At 41.1% G+C, this 18,544-nt stretch overlaps 2 protein-coding genes across 9 annotated transcripts; one reads left to right on the forward strand and one right to left on the reverse strand.

The window, feature by feature from the left end:
• Positions 1 to 851: 851 nt before the first annotated feature.
• Positions 852 to 13,389, forward strand: LOC135105776 (sorbitol dehydrogenase-like). 2 transcript variants are annotated; one of them, XM_064014248.1, is made up of 8 exons: positions 852 to 1,012; positions 1,839 to 1,872; positions 2,351 to 2,515; positions 2,673 to 2,832; positions 11,509 to 11,693; positions 11,946 to 12,121; positions 12,512 to 12,633; positions 12,909 to 13,389. In XM_064014248.1, the coding sequence occupies exons 1-8, from the start codon at positions 959 to 961 to the stop codon at positions 13,105 to 13,107; spliced, it is 1,095 nt and encodes a 364-aa protein (XP_063870318.1). In that variant the 5' UTR covers positions 852 to 958; the 3' UTR covers positions 13,108 to 13,389. The 2 variants fall into 2 exon arrangements, with proteins under 2 accessions (XP_063870318.1, XP_063870317.1); XM_064014247.1 differs by lacking the exon at positions 852 to 1,012 and having other exon boundaries at positions 1,773 to 1,872.
• Positions 3,553 to 11,028, reverse strand: LOC135105778 (2-amino-3-carboxymuconate-6-semialdehyde decarboxylase-like). 7 transcript variants are annotated; one of them, XM_064014252.1, is made up of 7 exons: positions 10,870 to 11,028; positions 6,443 to 6,587; positions 5,332 to 5,509; positions 4,942 to 5,162; positions 4,497 to 4,636; positions 4,216 to 4,410; positions 3,553 to 3,996 (listed from the first exon to the last, which is right to left on the reverse strand). In XM_064014252.1, the coding sequence occupies exons 2-7, from the start codon at positions 6,561 to 6,563 to the stop codon at positions 3,826 to 3,828; spliced, it is 1,026 nt and encodes a 341-aa protein (XP_063870322.1). In that variant the 5' UTR covers positions 6,564 to 6,587; positions 10,870 to 11,028; the 3' UTR covers positions 3,553 to 3,825. The 7 variants fall into 7 exon arrangements, with proteins under 7 accessions (XP_063870322.1, XP_063870323.1, XP_063870324.1 ...); XM_064014253.1 differs by having other exon boundaries at positions 10,866 to 10,988; XM_064014254.1 differs by having other exon boundaries at positions 10,825 to 10,968.
• Positions 13,390 to 18,544: the final 5,155 nt, after the last annotated feature.

Genomic DNA, 18,544 nt, shown 5'->3' on the forward strand with positions numbered 1-18,544 from the left:
GAGAGCATGGTAATAGTAGTAGTAGTAGTAGCAGTAGTAGTAGTAGTAGTAGTAGTAGTAGTAGTAGTAGTAGTAGTAGTAGTAGTAGTCCAGACAGTTAAAAAAATAATATTGTGTCCTTTGTAATATGTTACAGTCACAGCCGACTGAACAGGCTTGTTGATTTCTTCCCCGTATCCTTCCTTGACACAATATGTATGACACCTGCACGCACAATTTCAAGCTGTAGGAACGCGCAAAAACAGGCAAAAAAGTTATAAAGCTTATAAGCGAAAGGAATGCTAAAGTGAAAATACTGGTTAACTTTTGCATTGGTAAGGTGGATGATGATGAGAGAAAGAAGAAAGTTTTGTACATCGAGGCTACAGGGTGAGGTGGAGAGGCGTGCATTTGAGTCGGAGGAACAACCATAGATATGCAATAGGACGTAATAACAAATATAACACTGCAGCAAACTGTGAGCTATGATTGTTTTGAAATATACTATTATAGTGACCATGGTCATAGTGACAGCCTCGCGTGATAAACAATGTGCAGAGTCACGGACGAAGGGAAGCTGCACCTTACGCTTCCCTACCTGAGACTGAAGCTAGTCATAGGGATCCCACCCCGTCTTGACAATAACGTTGTACTGCATTAATTTTGGGTAAACTGACAGTCATCCTGAATTTCCTTCTTGCCCAGGGGATTTTCACCCTCGCTGAAGCCAGTCCTTACTTTACGATACGTTATAGGTATACACGAGATCTTTGACGGGCCCATGAAAAAGCCACCAGCCTCGGTTCCCACGCTTTAGTGAAAAGATAAGCTAGATCTGATAAGTGAAAAATGGTAACCTCAATCCTTACGCCAGTGAAAAGACAAGCCCCTCTAGGAGAGCATACAGAGACTGACGGAACCAGATATTACAGACAGTCGTCTTAATAATCAGGAAAAAGAATATAATATAACGTGTGTGATGGCGGAGGATAATCTGACGGCAGTGCTACACGCGGCGCAGGATCTAAGGCTGGTAAGTAATCGTCTTGTCTAATCTTGTCACTCGGACTCACTGATTTTTTTTTTTTTTTTTTTTTTTTGGCATAAAAGAGTATACATTGATATAGAAGTCTATTACATCAAGGGCTGGTTGGATTGAAATTATTAAACATTTGTTATTGTAAAGGGAATAAGACATGTATTCAAGCTGTCAACTCCAGACGAAAACAAGGGTAATTTTACTCACTAGTAATCATTATAAGAGCGTTCAAACACACACACACACACACACACACACACACACACACACACAAACCGCCACGAGCCTTAAGTGTATTAGTAGGTTCAGAGGATATTTCCTGAAAGGATTCAAGTAAATACATCACTCTGACACACCTTGAAATATACTTTGACCTGCAGCCTGATTTTTGTTGGAATATTATGAAAAATTACATACTCTAATGTAATTTTGAGTTCATACATGTGACGGTGGTGTGTTGAGCGCGCAGGGTTAGGATACTAATTATGTTACTTTCTATATCTTATTTGGATAAACGAAATACAAATTAATACCTCACAAGTCCTAGATTAACCTAGAATCAAATAGTATCTGTGACAGATCAACTAATCTAACACAGAGTGAAATTTTGAATAATGCCACACACTACCATCTTCCCAGTGTCCAGTGCCGCGACCTGCCAAGGTCTAGCGAATACTGTGTCCTGCAGACATGCACTACAGTATACAAACATTTATCAGTAGTGCTTCTTCACTCATTGTATCTTGCTAAAATAAGTATCATGCATTGCAGAATATTAATTTACCTTCCTCCTTTTTTTGGGAGGCATTCTCTTGTTCAGGAGCAGAGAACTATCCCGCAACCAGGACCAGGAGGTGAGTGATGAGCGTGTGTGTTTGTGTGTGTGTGTGTGTGTGTGTGTGTGATTACGGGATAACACCGGTCTTGGCGATCATATGCTGGACTCATGATTCCCTGCTATATCCTAATGATACATGTAGTTCGGTCTATGGGCATCGTGTTAGTCAAGGAGTCCATTCTGTAACTGCTCACTCATCATTGAGCAACCTGAGCGGAACGCTAACTTTACCTTGTCTAATGACAGGCAAGGACATTACCACTGAGTTAACGAGCAGTGTGTGTGTGTGTGTGTGTGTGTGTGTGTGTGTGTGTGTGTGTGTGTGTGTGTGTGTGCGTGTGTGTGTGTGTGTTGCTGTCTATCTCTTCTTTTGTTCATTAGTTTTGCATGTTTTATATTTTTGGCCGTTTGCTCTCTTTTGACATATGCACGCATGCAATCAAGGGTTTTCCCTCATTTACTTTATACTGATGTGCATGCTTGTGTGTCGACAGAGGTGCTGCTGCGGGTGGCAAGTGTCGGGATTTGCGGGTCAGATGTGCACTACTGGTGGCGCGGCCGTACTGCACGCTTCGTGGTAGAGGCGCCACTCGTCCTGGGACACGAGTCCTCCGCCACAGTGGTTGCCTGCGGCCCCTACGTTCACTCCCTCAAACCAGGTAGATGTATAGCAAATAATTATATCGAAGGATGTTTCAAAATACATGTTTTATGAGCGTCCAGAGAATGAGACCAATGTATGTGGATTTAGATGGGAGAATTTTTGACAGAACATTAATGGGGACGACTGAATACGCTACTAACCCGGTATTGTAGGAGATCGCGTGGCCATCGAGCCAGGAGTGCCCTGTCGGAGGTGTGATCACTGTCGGAGCGGCCGCTACAACGTGTGTCCCCATGTGAGGTTCTGCGCCACCCCCCCCGTAGACGGCACCCTCACCCGCTACTACGTCCACCCTGCAGACTTCTGCTTCAAGTGAGTGTTCCCTGCCGTGGCCTCTTAGTACTTCCTGGTGTCTGGATCTTCGTAGGACTGATTTTCGTTACATAGTAGCTCTCAACAACGAATATAATTTTTTATCAGCACATTCCCTTTGAATACACGGTCAGTTCGTTCACAAATATTATATTGTATTCAAATAAGTTAGCTTATGAAATCTACTCGATTGTGTCTTTTTTTTTTACTTATTCATTTGCCTAGTTATAAATAAAAAAAATAAAAAGACACGGTCGAGTAAATTTCACAAGCTAACTTATCTGAAGACAATTTAATAATATATGTAAGCGAACTGACCGTGTAGTTACTTTGTTCAAGCCACCAAGGGGAATGTGCTGATAAAAAAAAAAAAAAAAAAAAAAAAAAAAAAAAAAAAAAATTATATATATATATATATATATATATATATATATATATATATATATATATATATATATATATATATATATATATATATATATATATATATATATATATATATATATATATATATATATATATATATATATATATATATTCGTTGTAAGACAGTGTTTTATTAAGCTCCGTATGCAAGGCACTGGAGTTGGCTTGCAGTATTGGCTCCATATCGACAGTTTGCAAAATCGATAAATCTTTCCAAGAGAGATATGAAAAAAAAGGGGGAGAGCTTTGTCAAAAATATTGCAAGTACATTACTTCGTATTCAAAATTACCTAAAACGGAAAAGTAAAACTTTTATTTGGTAAATTACACTTAAGCTCGTGCTAGCCTCCACACGCTCCACATCTGTACGTAGTGTAGGATGTAAGATAACAGTAAATCTTTACCGAAGCATAAAAGCGTAAAGAAAATCTCACAGGTGCACACACACACACACACACACACACACAGCAAATAGCATCTGGCATGTGTAACAGAATTACGTCTGTTGGTAACTATATCACTGGAAGCTTCCCAGATTTGAAATGTTCAAGGTTATTGCACTACAGGCTACTCAAACCGCGACGCTTCAAGACCGAGGAAGTCTAACGCGTTGTGGAAGAGGAGATTTTTCTTGGTGTCGTCAGGAAGGTCCGAGCTCTGGATGAGGCTGCCTGGGAGGTGCTCTCCTAAGGGGAAGGGGTAGTCTGAACCCAGCACCACTCGGTCCTCGCCCATCACCTGCCAGTGATGGGAGGGAACAAACTTTTAATACTTGACTCCCTATGCGAGCAAAATTCTGGCTTGATCATGACTTATGCGAAATTTTTGAAAATCATTATTATTACATGTCAAAAAATATAAACCTCACACCATACTGCTTTTAGAAAATTAAATATTGAAGAAAATCAAATAACGCACAACGGCAAAATCCACATGTTTTGGAAAGATGAAATTCACCTTGAGCAAGAGTTTGAGCGCGTCTGGATCGTGCACGAGGCTGTCACACCAGAACTTGCCGAGGTAGGAGCGGGGTGGGGTGCTGCAGGCCGTGGCACACAGGTCGGGCCGCACGTTGTACCCGTGCTGGATGCGGCCCACAGTATATGGGAAGGACCCTCCGCCGTGGGCAAAGCATATCTTCAGTCTGGGAAACTGAGAGGAGACAAATTGCAGTTTACTGTTCGGAACAACAGTTGGTAATCCACTGGTTGAGTGAAGCTTTACAGGATCCCTCTCACCTGCTCCAGCACGTTGCCCATCAGCAGGGTGCAAATGGCTGTGGCTGTCTCGGCGGGCATCCCCACCAGCCAGGGAAGCCAGTACTTGCTGTTGCGGCCTCCCATCTGCATGTCCCACGGGTGCACGAATACCGCCACACCTGGAAGACACTATTGTTCACAGGTCGTCGGTGTATAAAATAAATGATCACACCAATCCTATTGTTCAGTCCACTTTAAGGCACATGATGTGGAAATACACGTAAAGTATCATAATATATAACACTTTCCGTTGGATCATAATAGTAATTTAATACTTATACTTTGTTACCAAAAAATAAAAAAAAGGGGGTTTGTTTGATAACAATGAACAGGACTAACGGGATTCTGCTCAATACGTCTTGCTATAGCGGACCCTAAAGAAGAAAGAAAAAAGAAAAAGAAAATAAAGGAAGGCAGATCTCACCGAGGTCTTCGCATGTCTTCCACACGGGGTGCAGCTCTTTGGCGTCCAGGTTCCAGTCATTGACGTGGGACCCTATCTGGATTCCAGGAAAACGAAGGTCAGCCTTGAGACGCTTCAGTTCCTCCACAGATAGCTCGGGTGCCTGAGCGGGGACGGTGCCCAGACCCACGAACCTGCGGGGGTGGCGGCTGACCACGCCTGCTAGGTCGTCATTCAGCAGTCTGTTCCAGAAGTGTTAGTTAATATCACGGCTGTCATACTGGACATCAGAAACACAACCAACCTTGAATAATACTTAAGACTAGAATACTGTCTCTACAACAAAGACGGTTTTTCATACGGTGCATGTCAAACAATACGACAATGCAGCTTGATTAGAGTGTGACGTGCCTGCTGAGGTCGAGTGTATCCTCCGGCTTGGCCCAGTAGCTGAACATGACGGGGACGGTGGAGAGCGCCTGCACCGTCACCCCGGTCTGGTTCATGTCCTTCAGTCTGGCCTCGGCACTCCAGCAATTCTCATCCACCACTCTGAACAGCTGGCCGTCCTTCATCATGTTGGCCTTGCCTGTGGCCCACGTCACCGCGCGGGGCCAAGGCATGAAGGATGACAAATGAGGGCACAACAATTAACCCATATATAGACTACAGACTCACACTCACATGCACTTAGTTTAATTTTCCTCAGATTTTCAATATGAAATATGGAACACAGATCGTCCTTACGCAACAAACCAGTCTGGTAGCACATATGATTTTAGTATTAATAACATAATATACATATCTATTTTAACTATTATGTACATGATTGTGCAAATCGTATTATCAATAAGCAGAACAGGGCTAATTAACTGTAAAAGGGTCTTACAGCACAAAATATATAACGGTGATAAAACTCATATCTATTCTAGGAGCACTGTGACGCATCGATCGGGATGTGCTGGACGCGGCAAAAGGAAAAGGAATTATACGAAGCGTTGCATCGACATTATCTTGAACTAATTTGGATTTGCATTAGTTGATTAGATAGACTTTTCATAGTTAATGTCCTTCTGAAGACTCGATCTACATAAAAGTCAGGGAATTATAACAATAAGTCTGGAAAGCCGGCGAGCTCACTGTCATCTGGAGCAAGTATTCTTGCTAATACATATGGTATGGGGTAGAGGATGCAGCGTGAGAAGGACTTTCAGGTGTGGGACGCGGCCCAGCATCCTCAACCTGCATGATGTACGGCAATACTGGACACACACACACACACACACACACACACACACACACACACACACACACACACACACACATACTTTCCCTCAGCTTGGCATGCCAGGAAACCAACAACTCCAGCCATACAAACGAATTAAAGCATTTTGCCGTAACACTCCAAGGGGTCACGAAACAAGAAAGGTTTATCGTCGACAGCAAGGCACAGCAAACTCGGAATCAACAAGGATGGGGAGCATAAATTAAAAACAATGGAGTTAGGATCATAGACACTAACCGGGCGTCTTGCAGGAGGCGTGGTCCAGCTGGATGAAGCCGCCGTAACCATACCGCTGCTTCAGGTCAGGCCAAGATTCAGGCAGGATATGGTTGTGCACGTCCAGTTTTAGCATCGCCATATTCTCTCCTAATGCGGGTCAAGTCTGGAAGATAATTCTCTCTCTCTCTCTCTCTCTCTCTCTCTCTCTCTCTCTCTCTCTCTCTCTCTCTCTCTCTCTCTCTCATGCACACATACTCCCTTTGGAACCTCTCTATTAACAGTTTCCGGAGAGTAGTGATCACCTGTCACGGCAGCAACAAGAAGGCCAGAACAATAAAGTTTTGAGATGCTGGTACTGAGGTGCATGGACACTAGCCGTAAAGGAGAAATTTGAATCCGTGTTTATTGTATTTCGTTATATATGAACCGACTGTAGACATTTAACTGAAACTCAGAATATAAGACGACTCAATCTAAGAAGAAAGTAGGAAGTTCACCAGTCCGGACGGAAATTCTAGACTGTAGGTCAGAAAGAAAACTGTGAACATATAACCACTTGAGAATCTTTCTACTGCGAGACAAAGGGGAAAAAAAAAATCATGGCTTTGGAGAGAGAGAGAGAGAGAGAGAGAGAGAGAGAGAGAGAGAGAGAGAGAGAGAGAGAGAGAGAGAGAGAGAGAGAGAGAGAGAGAGAGAGAGAGAGAGAGAGAGAGAGAGAGAGAGAGAGAGAGAGAGAGAGAGAGAGAGAGAGAGAGAGAGAGAATTTAAAGAAACTTCATCTTATTGGGGGTAAGTGGCTGTTGATACGAGGCAACGTCACAGTTTGATCCCACAAGATGCAAACACTAGGCACAATTTTCGAGAACAGAAAGAGGGACGGCATCGCTGTCATATGCCTCCAGCGGGTCAAGGCCAGAGGGATGGAAAACATCATAACAAAAGAACCTTAATGAAGACTGAGAGTGGTGGTGTGGGAGGGAGAAGCACAATCCAGAGTTAAATTTTTAGCAGGTCTGAGTGACTCCAGACAATCAGAGGCAGCGTGGACTAAGTGGTGGCATTCAGATGGTAAAAATAACAGAAAAATCTAAATTCTATCCTGAGCAAAGTGAGTGAATCAAGATACACGGACATTAGACTCAACTGCTCTATTGCTCTTCCGAACTTGCTAACTACATACATAAATGCTTCCCCCTTCCGCGGACTCGTTGCATGAGACTTTCTACTCACTCACACCCTTACTCTATCCGCTTCACTAAATTCGAGTTAACCAGAATCTTCATTCTTTTATTCTTGTAAAGTCTGAAACTCTCTGCATGTGTCTGTTTTCTTATCCTTTTGATTAAGCCGGCCAACATTTGTGAAACTCTTCTAATTAAGCTTACTGATACCGTCAGGTGAACGTTTTTTCCCACTATTTTCCGTGTTCTTATGCTGGTCTCCCTTACATAATTATGAAAAGAGTAAAGCATGTCTGCAGTACCGGCACAGTCTAGGCTGCCCGAAAATCACTGGGCAGTCATTTACGGCTTGACCGGCAGCGGTGTCGGCTTCTCGTCACTTAATTAAGCAGGCGGGGACGCATGTTACTGCTGCATTTACCCTGCATTCAGAGTTTTCTGAAGGAATTTATTCAGTGCCTAAAGAAGGCAGGACATCTCTCTTTCATGATACACGTAATTTACTATGCACTGAATACAGGTGCACTACTTTTGACACACTAGTGATAAAAATAATTCAATTCGAAATCAATATAATGGAAACTGACGTGGCGGCGCGGGTTCACAGAGGACAGCGAGGGTCAACATCAGACCTGCGGCGCCCCTGCCTTCACTCTGGGAGCGATCTGCAACTGTCCCACAAATGTACAAATGTGCTGCACGCACGCACACGCACACGCTTACACTCACACACACACACTATATATATATATATATATATATATATATATATATATATATATATATATATATATATATATATATATATATATATATATATATATATATATATATATATATATATATATATATATATATATATATATATATATATATATATATATATATATATATAGTGGCCTAAACCCCCGGAACCTGATGGGGTCCTTCCTATTGTTCTCCGAAACTGTGCCTCCATGCCTGCACCTTGCCTAAGCAAACTCTTTCAGCTCTGTCCGTCAACATCTATCTTTCCTGCTTGCTGGAACTTTGCCTAGATTCAGCCTGTTTCTAAAAATGGGTGACCATTCTAATCCCTCAAACTACTGTCCTATTGCTTTAATTTCCTGCCTATCTAAAATTTTTGAATCTATCCTCAACAGGAAGATTCTTAAACATCTATCACTTCACAACCTTCTATCTGATCGCCAGTACGGGTTCCGTCAAGGCCGCTCTACTGGTGATCTGGCTTTCCTTACTGAGTCTTGGTTATCCTCTTTTAGAGATTTTGCTGAAACTTTTGCTGTTGCCTCAGACACATCAAAAGCTTTTGATAGAGTCTGGCACAAAGCTTTGATGTCCAAACTACCCTCCTACGGCTTTTATCCTTCTCTCTGTAACTTCATCTCAAGTTTCGTTTCTGACCGTTCTATTGCTGCTGTGGTAGACGGTCACTGTTCTTCAAACTCTCTTAGCAATGGTGTTCCTCAGGGATCTGTCTAGACACACACTCTCTTCCTATTATTCATGAGTGATCTTATAAACCAGACTTCTTGTCCTATCCACTCATGCACTGATGATACCACCCTGCACTTTTCCACGTCTTTTCATAGACGTCCAACCCTTCAGAAAGTAAACACTTCACGCAGGGAAGCCACAGAACTCCTGACTTCTGATCTCTCTAAAATTTTTGATTGCGGCAGAGCAAACTTGGTATTTTTAATGCCTCAAAAACTCAATTCCTCCATTTATCAACTCAACACAACCTTCCAGACAACTATCCCCTCTTCTTCAATAACATTCAATTGTCCCCCTCTTCTACAATGAACATCCTCGGTCTGTCCTTTTCTTATTATCTAAACTGGAAACCTCACATCTCATCTCTAGCTAAAGCAGCTTCTATGGAGTTAGGTGTTCTGAGACGTAACCGCCAGTTTTTCTCACCCTCCCCAGCTGCTAACTCTGTACAAGGGCCTTATCCGTCCATGTATGGAGTATGCTTCACATGTTTGGGGGGTTCCACTGATACTGCTCTTCTAGACAGGATGTAATCAAGATCTTTTCGTCTTATCAACTCATCTCCTCTAACTGACTGTCTTCAGCCTCTTTTCATTGCTGCAGTGTTGCATCTCTAGCTGTCTTCTACCGCTGTTTTCACGTTAACTGGTCTTCTGATCTTGCTAACTGCATGCCTCCCCTCCTCCCACGGCCTCGCTGCACAAGACTTTCTTCTTTCTCTTATCCCTATTCTGTCCATCTTTCTAATCCAAGAGTTAACCAGTATTTTCATTCATTCATCCCTTACTCTGGTAAACTCCTTGCCTGCTTCTGTATTTCCACCTTCCTATGACTTGAATTCCTTCAAGAGAGAGGTTTCAAGACACTTATCCTTCATTTTTTTGACTACTGCTTCGAACCCTATTCGGGGATCGGCATCTCAGTGGACTTTAAAAAAAAAAATTTATTGGATTTTTGCTGCCCTTGGCCGGTGCCCCTCCTACATGAAAAAAAAAAAAAAAAAAAAAAAAAAAAAAAAAAAAAAAAAAAAAAAATATATATATATATATATATATATATATATATATATATATATATATATATATATATATATATATATATATATATATATATATATATATATATATATATATATATATATATATATATATTACTAGATGATGATGATGATGATGATAATAATAATAATAATAATAATAATAATAATAATAATAATAATAACAACAGCAGCAGCTGCAACAACAACAACAATAATAATAATAATAATAATAATAATAATAATAATAATAATAATAATGTTTCATACATTTCAAACATTAAGTTGAAAACATCTCTTAGTACATACGTACTACGTATGTACTAAGTGTACATATGTACATACGTATGTATACATACGTGTGATTACTTCCATGTAGATCACATGTAGATCAAGATAATCAGTATCAAATAAATCTACAACCCAGTGAGTAATCATTTGTTTACAAGTTTGTCAGTAACAAGAATTGCCATCCACGACCTATAAATGCTATCTGTTGTTTCCTACTTTCGCGTCAATGGATCACACTTGCCCTGCTCCTCAATTTCAGTCCACATCGTCACCACGCCAGGGAGAAAACAAGGTTACATCACAGTCTGCTATTTCGTGCACTTGTAAAAAAAAACATTATTCATTATTGTGCGCACTCACACTCATCAAGGGGAAGTATCAAGGTTCTTTCTTACCTTGTGTGTTCAGTCTCAAGACACAATACTAGAAAACTCACTCACACTGATGTACCCTGTGGCTGCACGTCCTTTGGAGATAGACAGCAGGCGTGGAAGAGTTGAGTGCGGGAGTTAGGACGGACAGGGCGTGTCCTTGGTGAGGGGAGTTGCCAACTCTCCCAATTGGCAAGTGTCAGTAAAAGTTACCTCTGTAACATTATGAACTTATGTACAACACACTCCGTAATGTTCCTCTGTTATTGTTTATTAATATGTCATGTGTCCTCCTCGTTACATCATCAGAGAAAAATAACCATTGTAAGACTCGCGGGAAGCTGGAGGTGGCTTGGCAACAGTTGGTTACGACCGAGCATTAGAAGCTCAGCTCAGTAGAACCCTTTCATATTTAATGAGTAACTATGCGGAAAGGTTACTGTTTGAGGAAGAAGAAACATGATTGTTGCATGCGTACGTATCCACATGGTTGAAGAACAGTGACATGAATGGTTACAACAATGGCACAAAATTGTGTGTGGTGCGGACTGGCGACAGGAGGAATGCCCTGGTATGCTGCATAAGTATATCTATCTCATACATATGTGATGGAAATGTGCAAAACTGGTTGACACATTTTGGTCTCGTGCGTGTGTTATATATATGAAGCGTCATCATTATTGTTTGCTCACAGCTTCTCCTTGCCAGGCTGCCCGATTCTGTCAGCGACGAGGAGGGAGCTATGTTGGAACCGCTGGCAGTGGCTGTGTATTCCTGCAAACGTGCCGAGGTGGGGCCGGGCACGCCGGTACTGGTGCTTGGGGCAGGACCCATCGGGCTGGTGGCTGTCCTCACGGCCAAGGCTATGGGCGCCGGTCCTATCTGTGTGACGGGTCAGTTAGAAACAACTGAAGTGAATTATTATGAACACTGGACAATCTTCATGAATAAAACTTGCATGGACAACGGAGCTCATCACGTGCCCAGCAGTCGAATACTTAATCACTAACTTTTAACATTAATAGGAAAATAATGACAAAAAAAAAAAAGTAACGTCAAAGAGTGGAAGGCTTCGTCTTACATTCAGAGAGAAAATAAAGAAATGCATTCAGCTGTCTGTATCTAATGCTTAATAACTGCTTCAGATATCAATGAGAAGCGCCTGCAGTTCGCCAAGGAACTCGGAGCTCATTACACAGTCAACGTGTCGGGACGCAGCACGAAGGAGGCGGCCGACGAGATCCTGTCGGTGATGCCTGACCCACCAACCGCCCTGCTGGAGTGTTCAGGGGCAGACTCATCCTATCAGATCAGCATCCTGGTCAGTGTTCTGAATACTTCCCATACTCTGTAACATTAACTTAATATTTATTGACTGGCTACCTGTCTGACTAAATGGATGGATGGATGGATGAATGAATGGTATCCTTCAGAAACGAGTATTTGTCAGTTGCTTGCAATATGTCACGTGATACGTAGATCTGGATGCAGAGGGATCCAGGAACATCGTAGCTTTGCAATCTTTAAATTGTAAGCAGCATGCACCTGACTGAAATCTGACAGAAGGGACGCCCTAAAGAACAGGAGGAGAACTTTAACTAATGAACGTATTAGATGCACGTAACAGTATATAGATTGACTCGTATACATACATGGTCTCAGAATCCACAGGAACAACATAACCAGTGAATCGTTGCATTACTTTTGTCAGGTGGGCGCCCCGCAGAGTATACTGGTGACGGTGGGGCGCGGCAAGCCCGAGGTGACCCTGCCCATGACTCTGGTCACGGTGAAAGAGATGGACATTCGTGGCATATTCAGATATGCTAACTGGTAAGGAAACAACAACAACAAAAATACTCGATTGATAACGCCATTAGGTGACAAGACGAGTATTTTCATGTCACAGGGATGAGTATGGGTACCAATGGCGAGCCGCGATGGGCTGGTTGGGTTAAATGGCCATCATTATTTGACTTAAGAGGGAGGTGTTTTGCTATATAATATGTGTTATTTCTTAACTAAGTCATACATACTAGAATAATAAAAGCGGTGCTGGGTAGCAACTAGGAACATGTGAGTGACGATTATTTTCCCTCCTTGTGCAGCTACCCGGTGGCGCTGTCTCTGGTGGCGTGCGGTAGGGTGGACGTGCGGCCACTCATCACCCACCGCTTCACACTGCGCCAGGTGGAGGACGCCTTCCACGCCGCCAAGGAGGGTGTCGCTATCAAAGTCATGATCCGCGTACAGCAGGAAAACTTTCCCACGGCCGTCCAGGATCAAGCGGCGCCGGCACTTGTCTGATGCTATACTCGTATTTATTTATTTCACTTAATGATTTGGTGATTTTGTTTTTCACACTGGAGACACCACAGACATGGCACAAGGTGTGGTGGGAGGCACCAAATACCTGCAGGAATATACGTATGTGATAGTCATAAGACGAACGTTGGTTGAAATAAAATAGCTAATTTGAATTTAATGACTCCGTTTGTTGTATCGCTGAATTTTGTATAATTGTATGAATAAAACATATAGTTTGTTTACTCAAAGCGAGCCAAGTTTCTAATACATTTCCGAAGCTATGACAATATTTCCTATATCCTTCAAGTAGGAATGACTTAGCAGCAGAGCCAAAACAGTTTTCGAAACAGCTTAACGTGACTCACAGAAGAATGTCGTGTTACGTAATTGAGGATAACAGTCTTCAAAGACTTTTTAATGTGGGAGACATGCCAAAGAAAAAAAAAAGTTGAAAAAATATAAACGAAGCCGCTCCCAAAGAAACAGGAGACTTATTAGTAAAGGAAGATGTTAATCCAAACTGGTAATGAGCAATGAAGTCTTCAAAGATGAGACTTTCTTCAGTAGGAGAAACAGGCCATGATGTGCTTCACTTTAAAATTTACAATTAAAAGTCGATGGATTTTTCATAATTAATATCATTACGTAATATATATATATATATATATATATATATATATATATATATATATATATATATATATATATATATATATATATATATATATATATATATATATATATATACTCGTATATATATATATATAATGGATGACAATAGCATTTCAGGCACACTGTGTAAGATTCCCGAGATCAGATGTGCTGGCCTGGAGAACAAGTAACATCATCGTACACAGAGACGCAACATTCGACTGTGGATCAGAAATGAAGACCGAGGTTTAGAAGAAAAAGAATAATTGTTGTCGAAGGTCCCGGGTGCCTGTGAAGAGAACAGTTTGAGGCTCAGAGGACGAGAGGTGCTACTCCACACTGAAGAAATATTTGAGATCGTGAATGATGCAAAGTTAACATAAGCAAGTGGTAGAGTTTGCAGGGCATCTCGTAACATGTCCCTTTGGAGTGATTCGAACGTAACTCATTGTCTCGAAAAAAAAGTGTAATTTTTTTTTCTTATTTCGTCTCTTATTTTTCTTCTTATTCCACATGTCTTCTTTTCTTGTTCCATTTTGATTTAATGTAAAGTTTCCACAATATCATGTAAACACATTTAAATAATATATATATATATATATATATATATATATATATATATATATATATATATATATATATATATATATATATATATATATATATATATATATATATATATATATATATATATATATATATATATATATATATATATATATATATATATATATATATATATATATATATATATATATATATATATATATATATATATATATATATATATATATATATATATATATATATATTAAGAACAGACTCGTCCTGGGAAGCTCCTCTCCGACAGGCAGGCAAGAAGATGCGGGGAAGGAACGAGAGAAGCGAGAGGAGTGAAGGGAAGGAGGGGTAAAATAGTAAGAATATAAATAGTGCAACGTGAAGGACACATTATATTTCGTGTTGCTAAAAATACGATTTCGGTTAATTTTGATATTTGCAGTAATTTCCCTTAAAGAGCAGGTGGTAGAGAGCCTGGCGCGGGTGTGTCGAGCAGCTGCCTGTTGCGCCCCGTCACCGGCCCAACGTTATTCCCGCCGCCACGAAGTTAAAGCTGCTCCGCCCACCCGCCCACCGCACCGCCACCAAGATTGCCTCTCTGCTCTTTTGCTGGTTTCCATTCCTGTCTCAATTATTTTCCCACCCACTCCCACCCCCGCCCCTTGTTTCCTCTTTTCAATTTTCTCGGGTGTTTTCTTATATATTTATGTATTTGGTTTTGTCGTCGTCCACTTCATTCATGTGCTAATTTATCATCACTACTCTCTCTCTCTCTCTCTCTCTCTCTCTCTCTCTCTCTCTCTGTGTGTGTGTGTGTGTGTGTGTGTGTGTGTGTGTGTGTGATTCTTAACAAAAGACATAACTAATTTATAACCACAAAAGGTTGTTTTCCTAACCTTTAACCCTTCTGCTTATACTTTTACCCTGTCTTCTCCGTTGGGCTCCTCCGATCACAATCTCATATCTGTATCTTGTCCTATCGCTCCAGTCCCTCTTCAGGGGTCCCCAAAGCGGAGGTGCCTCTGGCGTTTTGCGTCTGCTAATTGAGGGGATCTGAGGAGGTATTGTTGATTTTCCTTGGAATGATTACTGCTTTCGTGTCAGAGACCTGTCTCTGTGTGCTAAGTGCATAACAGAGGTGATAGTGTCTGGCATGGAGATGTACGTACCTCATTCTTTCTCTTGATCTAACCCTTTCAAACCTTGGTTTAACACATCCTGTTCTCAAGCCATACATGATAGAGAGGTGGCCCACAAAAGGTACTTTAGCCTTCCATCACCTGAATCTCATGCGCTTTATATTTCTGCCCGGAGTCAAGCCAAGTCTCTTCGCCAACTAGCCAAAAACTCCATTAACACAAAGTGTCAAAATCTTTCCAGATCTAACTCACCTCGTGACTTCTGGCACCTAGCCAAAAACATCTCCAGTAACTTTGCTTCTCCATCTTTCTCTCCTTTATTTCAACCTGATGGCACTACTGCCATCTCATCTATTTCTAAAGCTGAACTCTTCGCTCAAACCTTAGCTAAAAACTCTACCTTGGATGATTCAGCGTTTGTTCCTCCCTCTCCTCCACCCTCTGACTACTTCATGCTACCCATTAAGATCCTTCGCAGTGATGTTTTGCATGCCCTCGCTAGCCTAAAACCTCGGAAGGCTTATGGACTTGAAGGGGTTCCTCCTATTGTTCTCCGAAACTGTGCCTCCGTGCTTGCACCTTGCCTAGTCAAACTCTTTCAGCTCTGTCTTTCAACATCTATCTTTCCTTCTTGCTGGAAGTTTGCCTACATTCAGCCTGTTCCTAAAAAGGATGACCGTTGTAATCCCTCAAACTACCGTCCTATTGCTTTAATTTCCTGCCTATCTAAAGTTTTTGAATCTATCCTCAACAGGAAGATTCTTAACATCTATCACTTCACAAACTTCTATCTGATCGCCAGTGTGGGTTCCGTCAGGGCCGCTCTACTGGTGATCTGGCTTTCCTTACTGACTCTTGGTCATCCTCTTTTAGAGATTTTGGTGAAACTTTTGCTGTTGCCTCAGACATATCAAAAGCTTTTGACTGAGTGTGACACAAAGCTTTGATTTCCATACTACCCTCCTACGGCTTCTATCCTTCTCTCTGTAACTTCATCTCAAGTTTCCTTTCCGATCGTTCTATTGCTGCTGTGGTAGACGGTCACTCTTCTCCTAATTTTATTAACAGTGGTGTTCTTCAGGGTTCTGTCCTGTCACCCACTCTTCCTATCATCAATTATCTTCTAAACCAAACTTCTTCTTCTATTCACTCTTAAGCTGATGATACCACTCTACACTTTTCCACGTCTTTTCGTGGACGTCCAACCCTTCAGCAAGTAAACACTTCACGCAGGGAAGCCACAAAAAGCCTAACTTCGGATCTGTCTAGAATTTCTGACTGGGGCAGAGAAAACTTAGTATTGTTCAATGCCTCAAACACTCAATTTCTCTACCCATCTACTCCACGCAACCTCCCAGACAACTATCCCCTCTTCTTCAATGACACTCAACTGTCCCCCTCTTCTACACTGAACATCCTTGGCCTGTCCTTTACTTATAATCTAAAGTAGAAACTTCACATCTCATCTCTAGCTAAGACAGCTTCTATGAAGTTAAGCATTCTGAGTCATCTCTGCCAGTTTTTCTCACCCCTCTCCCCTCAGCAACTAACTCTGTGCAGGTGCTTTATCCATTCATGTATGGAGTATGCTTCACATGTAAGCGGGGTTCCACTCATACCGCTCTTCTAGACAGGGTGGAATCAAAAGTTTTTCGTTTTATCAGCTTCTCTCCTCCATCTGAGTGTCTTCAGCAGGGCCGGATTTATGTCTGTGGAGGCCCATGGGCAGCCTGAGTATGGAGGACCACTACCTGCCTTACCCAGTTTAATTATGGTTGACGTGTTGTTTATAGTGTTATCATTTAATTTCACTACAAAATCGCATTCGCATAGGCCTAGTTTATAGATGATATAATGTTGAAGCCAATAGCATATTGCAAATATATCAAAATCTCCGAAATTCTCGAAAATAGCTACTCGCACTTGAAAAAAGTTGAAACATGCCTAGTTTTGTGACTGGGACGACTGTCCCAACTCCCGAGTGTGTAAACAAATGAACGCACTCGAATATAAATCGAAAATATGTATATTAATATTTTTATTGATCAATATTACATGCAATCTATTGATATATATATATATATATATATATATATATATATATATATATATATATATATATATATATATATATATATATATATATATATATATATATATATATATATATATATATATATATATATTCTAGTGAAAGGAGCATATTTATTTAGTGTAAATGAAACAGAAGCAGTTGTATTAATGATAATAAAAAAATATTAAAAGGTTCATATAAAACTAAAGGAGAAACTATTCCATGTTTCAGCAACACTGCATGATAATTTTTTCGATGTCTTCTTATTCGATTTTCTTTCACTTACAAAATGCTTAATTATGTAGGGGCCTCCCCAGATTGTGGAGGCCCCTGGGCAGCTGCCCTCTTTGCCTACTCCTAAATCTTCAGCCTCTTTCTCATCGTCGCAATGTTGCATCTCTTGCTATCTTTTACCGCTATTTTGATCCCAACTGCTCTTCTGAACTTGCTAATTGCATGCCTTCCCTCCTCCTGCAGCCTCGCTGCATAAGACTTTCTTCTTTCTCTCACCCCTATTCTGTTCACCCCTGTAATGCAAGAGTTAACCAGTATTCTCAATAACTCATCCCTTTCTCTGGTAAGCTCTGGAACTCCCTGCCTGCTTCTGTATTTCCACTTTCCTATGACTTGAATTCTTTCAAGAGGGAGGTTTCAAGAGGTTTCAAGACACTTATCCTGTAATTTTTGACTACCGCTTTCGACACTGTTTAGGAACCGGCACCTCAGTGAGCCTTTTTTTTTTTATTGCAGTTTTGTTGCCCTTGGCCAGTGCCCCTCCTACATAAAAAAAAAAAAAAAGAAACACTTCAGATATTAATGGGAAAGATCTATCTCATCAAGCATTACTGCATACCTGCATTAATAACAAATGGTACGGGCACAGGGAACAGAGTCACGCGCTTCTGGGAAAAACATGTGCAGACAGCTTTGACTCTTCCTGATCATGCAGTGCTCTTGTCGCCAGTCGGCTCCAAGCGGAAGCATATGGCAAATTTGCCAACAAATCCTTATT

This window comes from Scylla paramamosain, chromosome 12 (assembly GCF_035594125.1).
Source record: "Scylla paramamosain isolate STU-SP2022 chromosome 12, ASM3559412v1, whole genome shotgun sequence".
In the NCBI taxonomy this organism is placed as follows: Eukaryota; Metazoa; Arthropoda; class Malacostraca; order Decapoda; family Portunidae; genus Scylla; species Scylla paramamosain.

Excerpts from the sequence above, each read along its gene's own strand:
- LOC135105776 (XM_064014247.1), top strand. The coding sequence starts at position 1,779 with ATGCATTGCAGAATATTAATTTACCTTCCTCCTTTTTTTGGGAGGCAT. Across the intron at positions 1,873-2,350 it reads CCCGCAACCAGGACCAGGAG|AGGTGCTGCTGCGGGTGGCA; the intron begins GTGAGTGATGAG and ends GTGTGTCGACAG. Across the intron at positions 11,694-11,945 it reads CGGTCCTATCTGTGTGACGG|ATATCAATGAGAAGCGCCTG; the intron begins GTCAGTTAGAAA and ends TAACTGCTTCAG.
- LOC135105778 (XM_064014252.1), bottom strand. The coding sequence starts at position 6,563 with ATGGCGATGCTAAAACTGGACGTGCACAACCATATCCTGCCTGAATCT. Across the intron at positions 5,163-5,331 it reads GATACACTCGACCTCAGCAG|ACTGCTGAATGACGACCTAG; the intron begins GCACGTCACACT and ends CTTCTGGAACAG. Across the intron at positions 4,637-4,941 it reads GAAGACATGCGAAGACCTCG|GTGTGGCGGTATTCGTGCAC; the intron begins GTGAGATCTGCC and ends AGTGTCTTCCAG.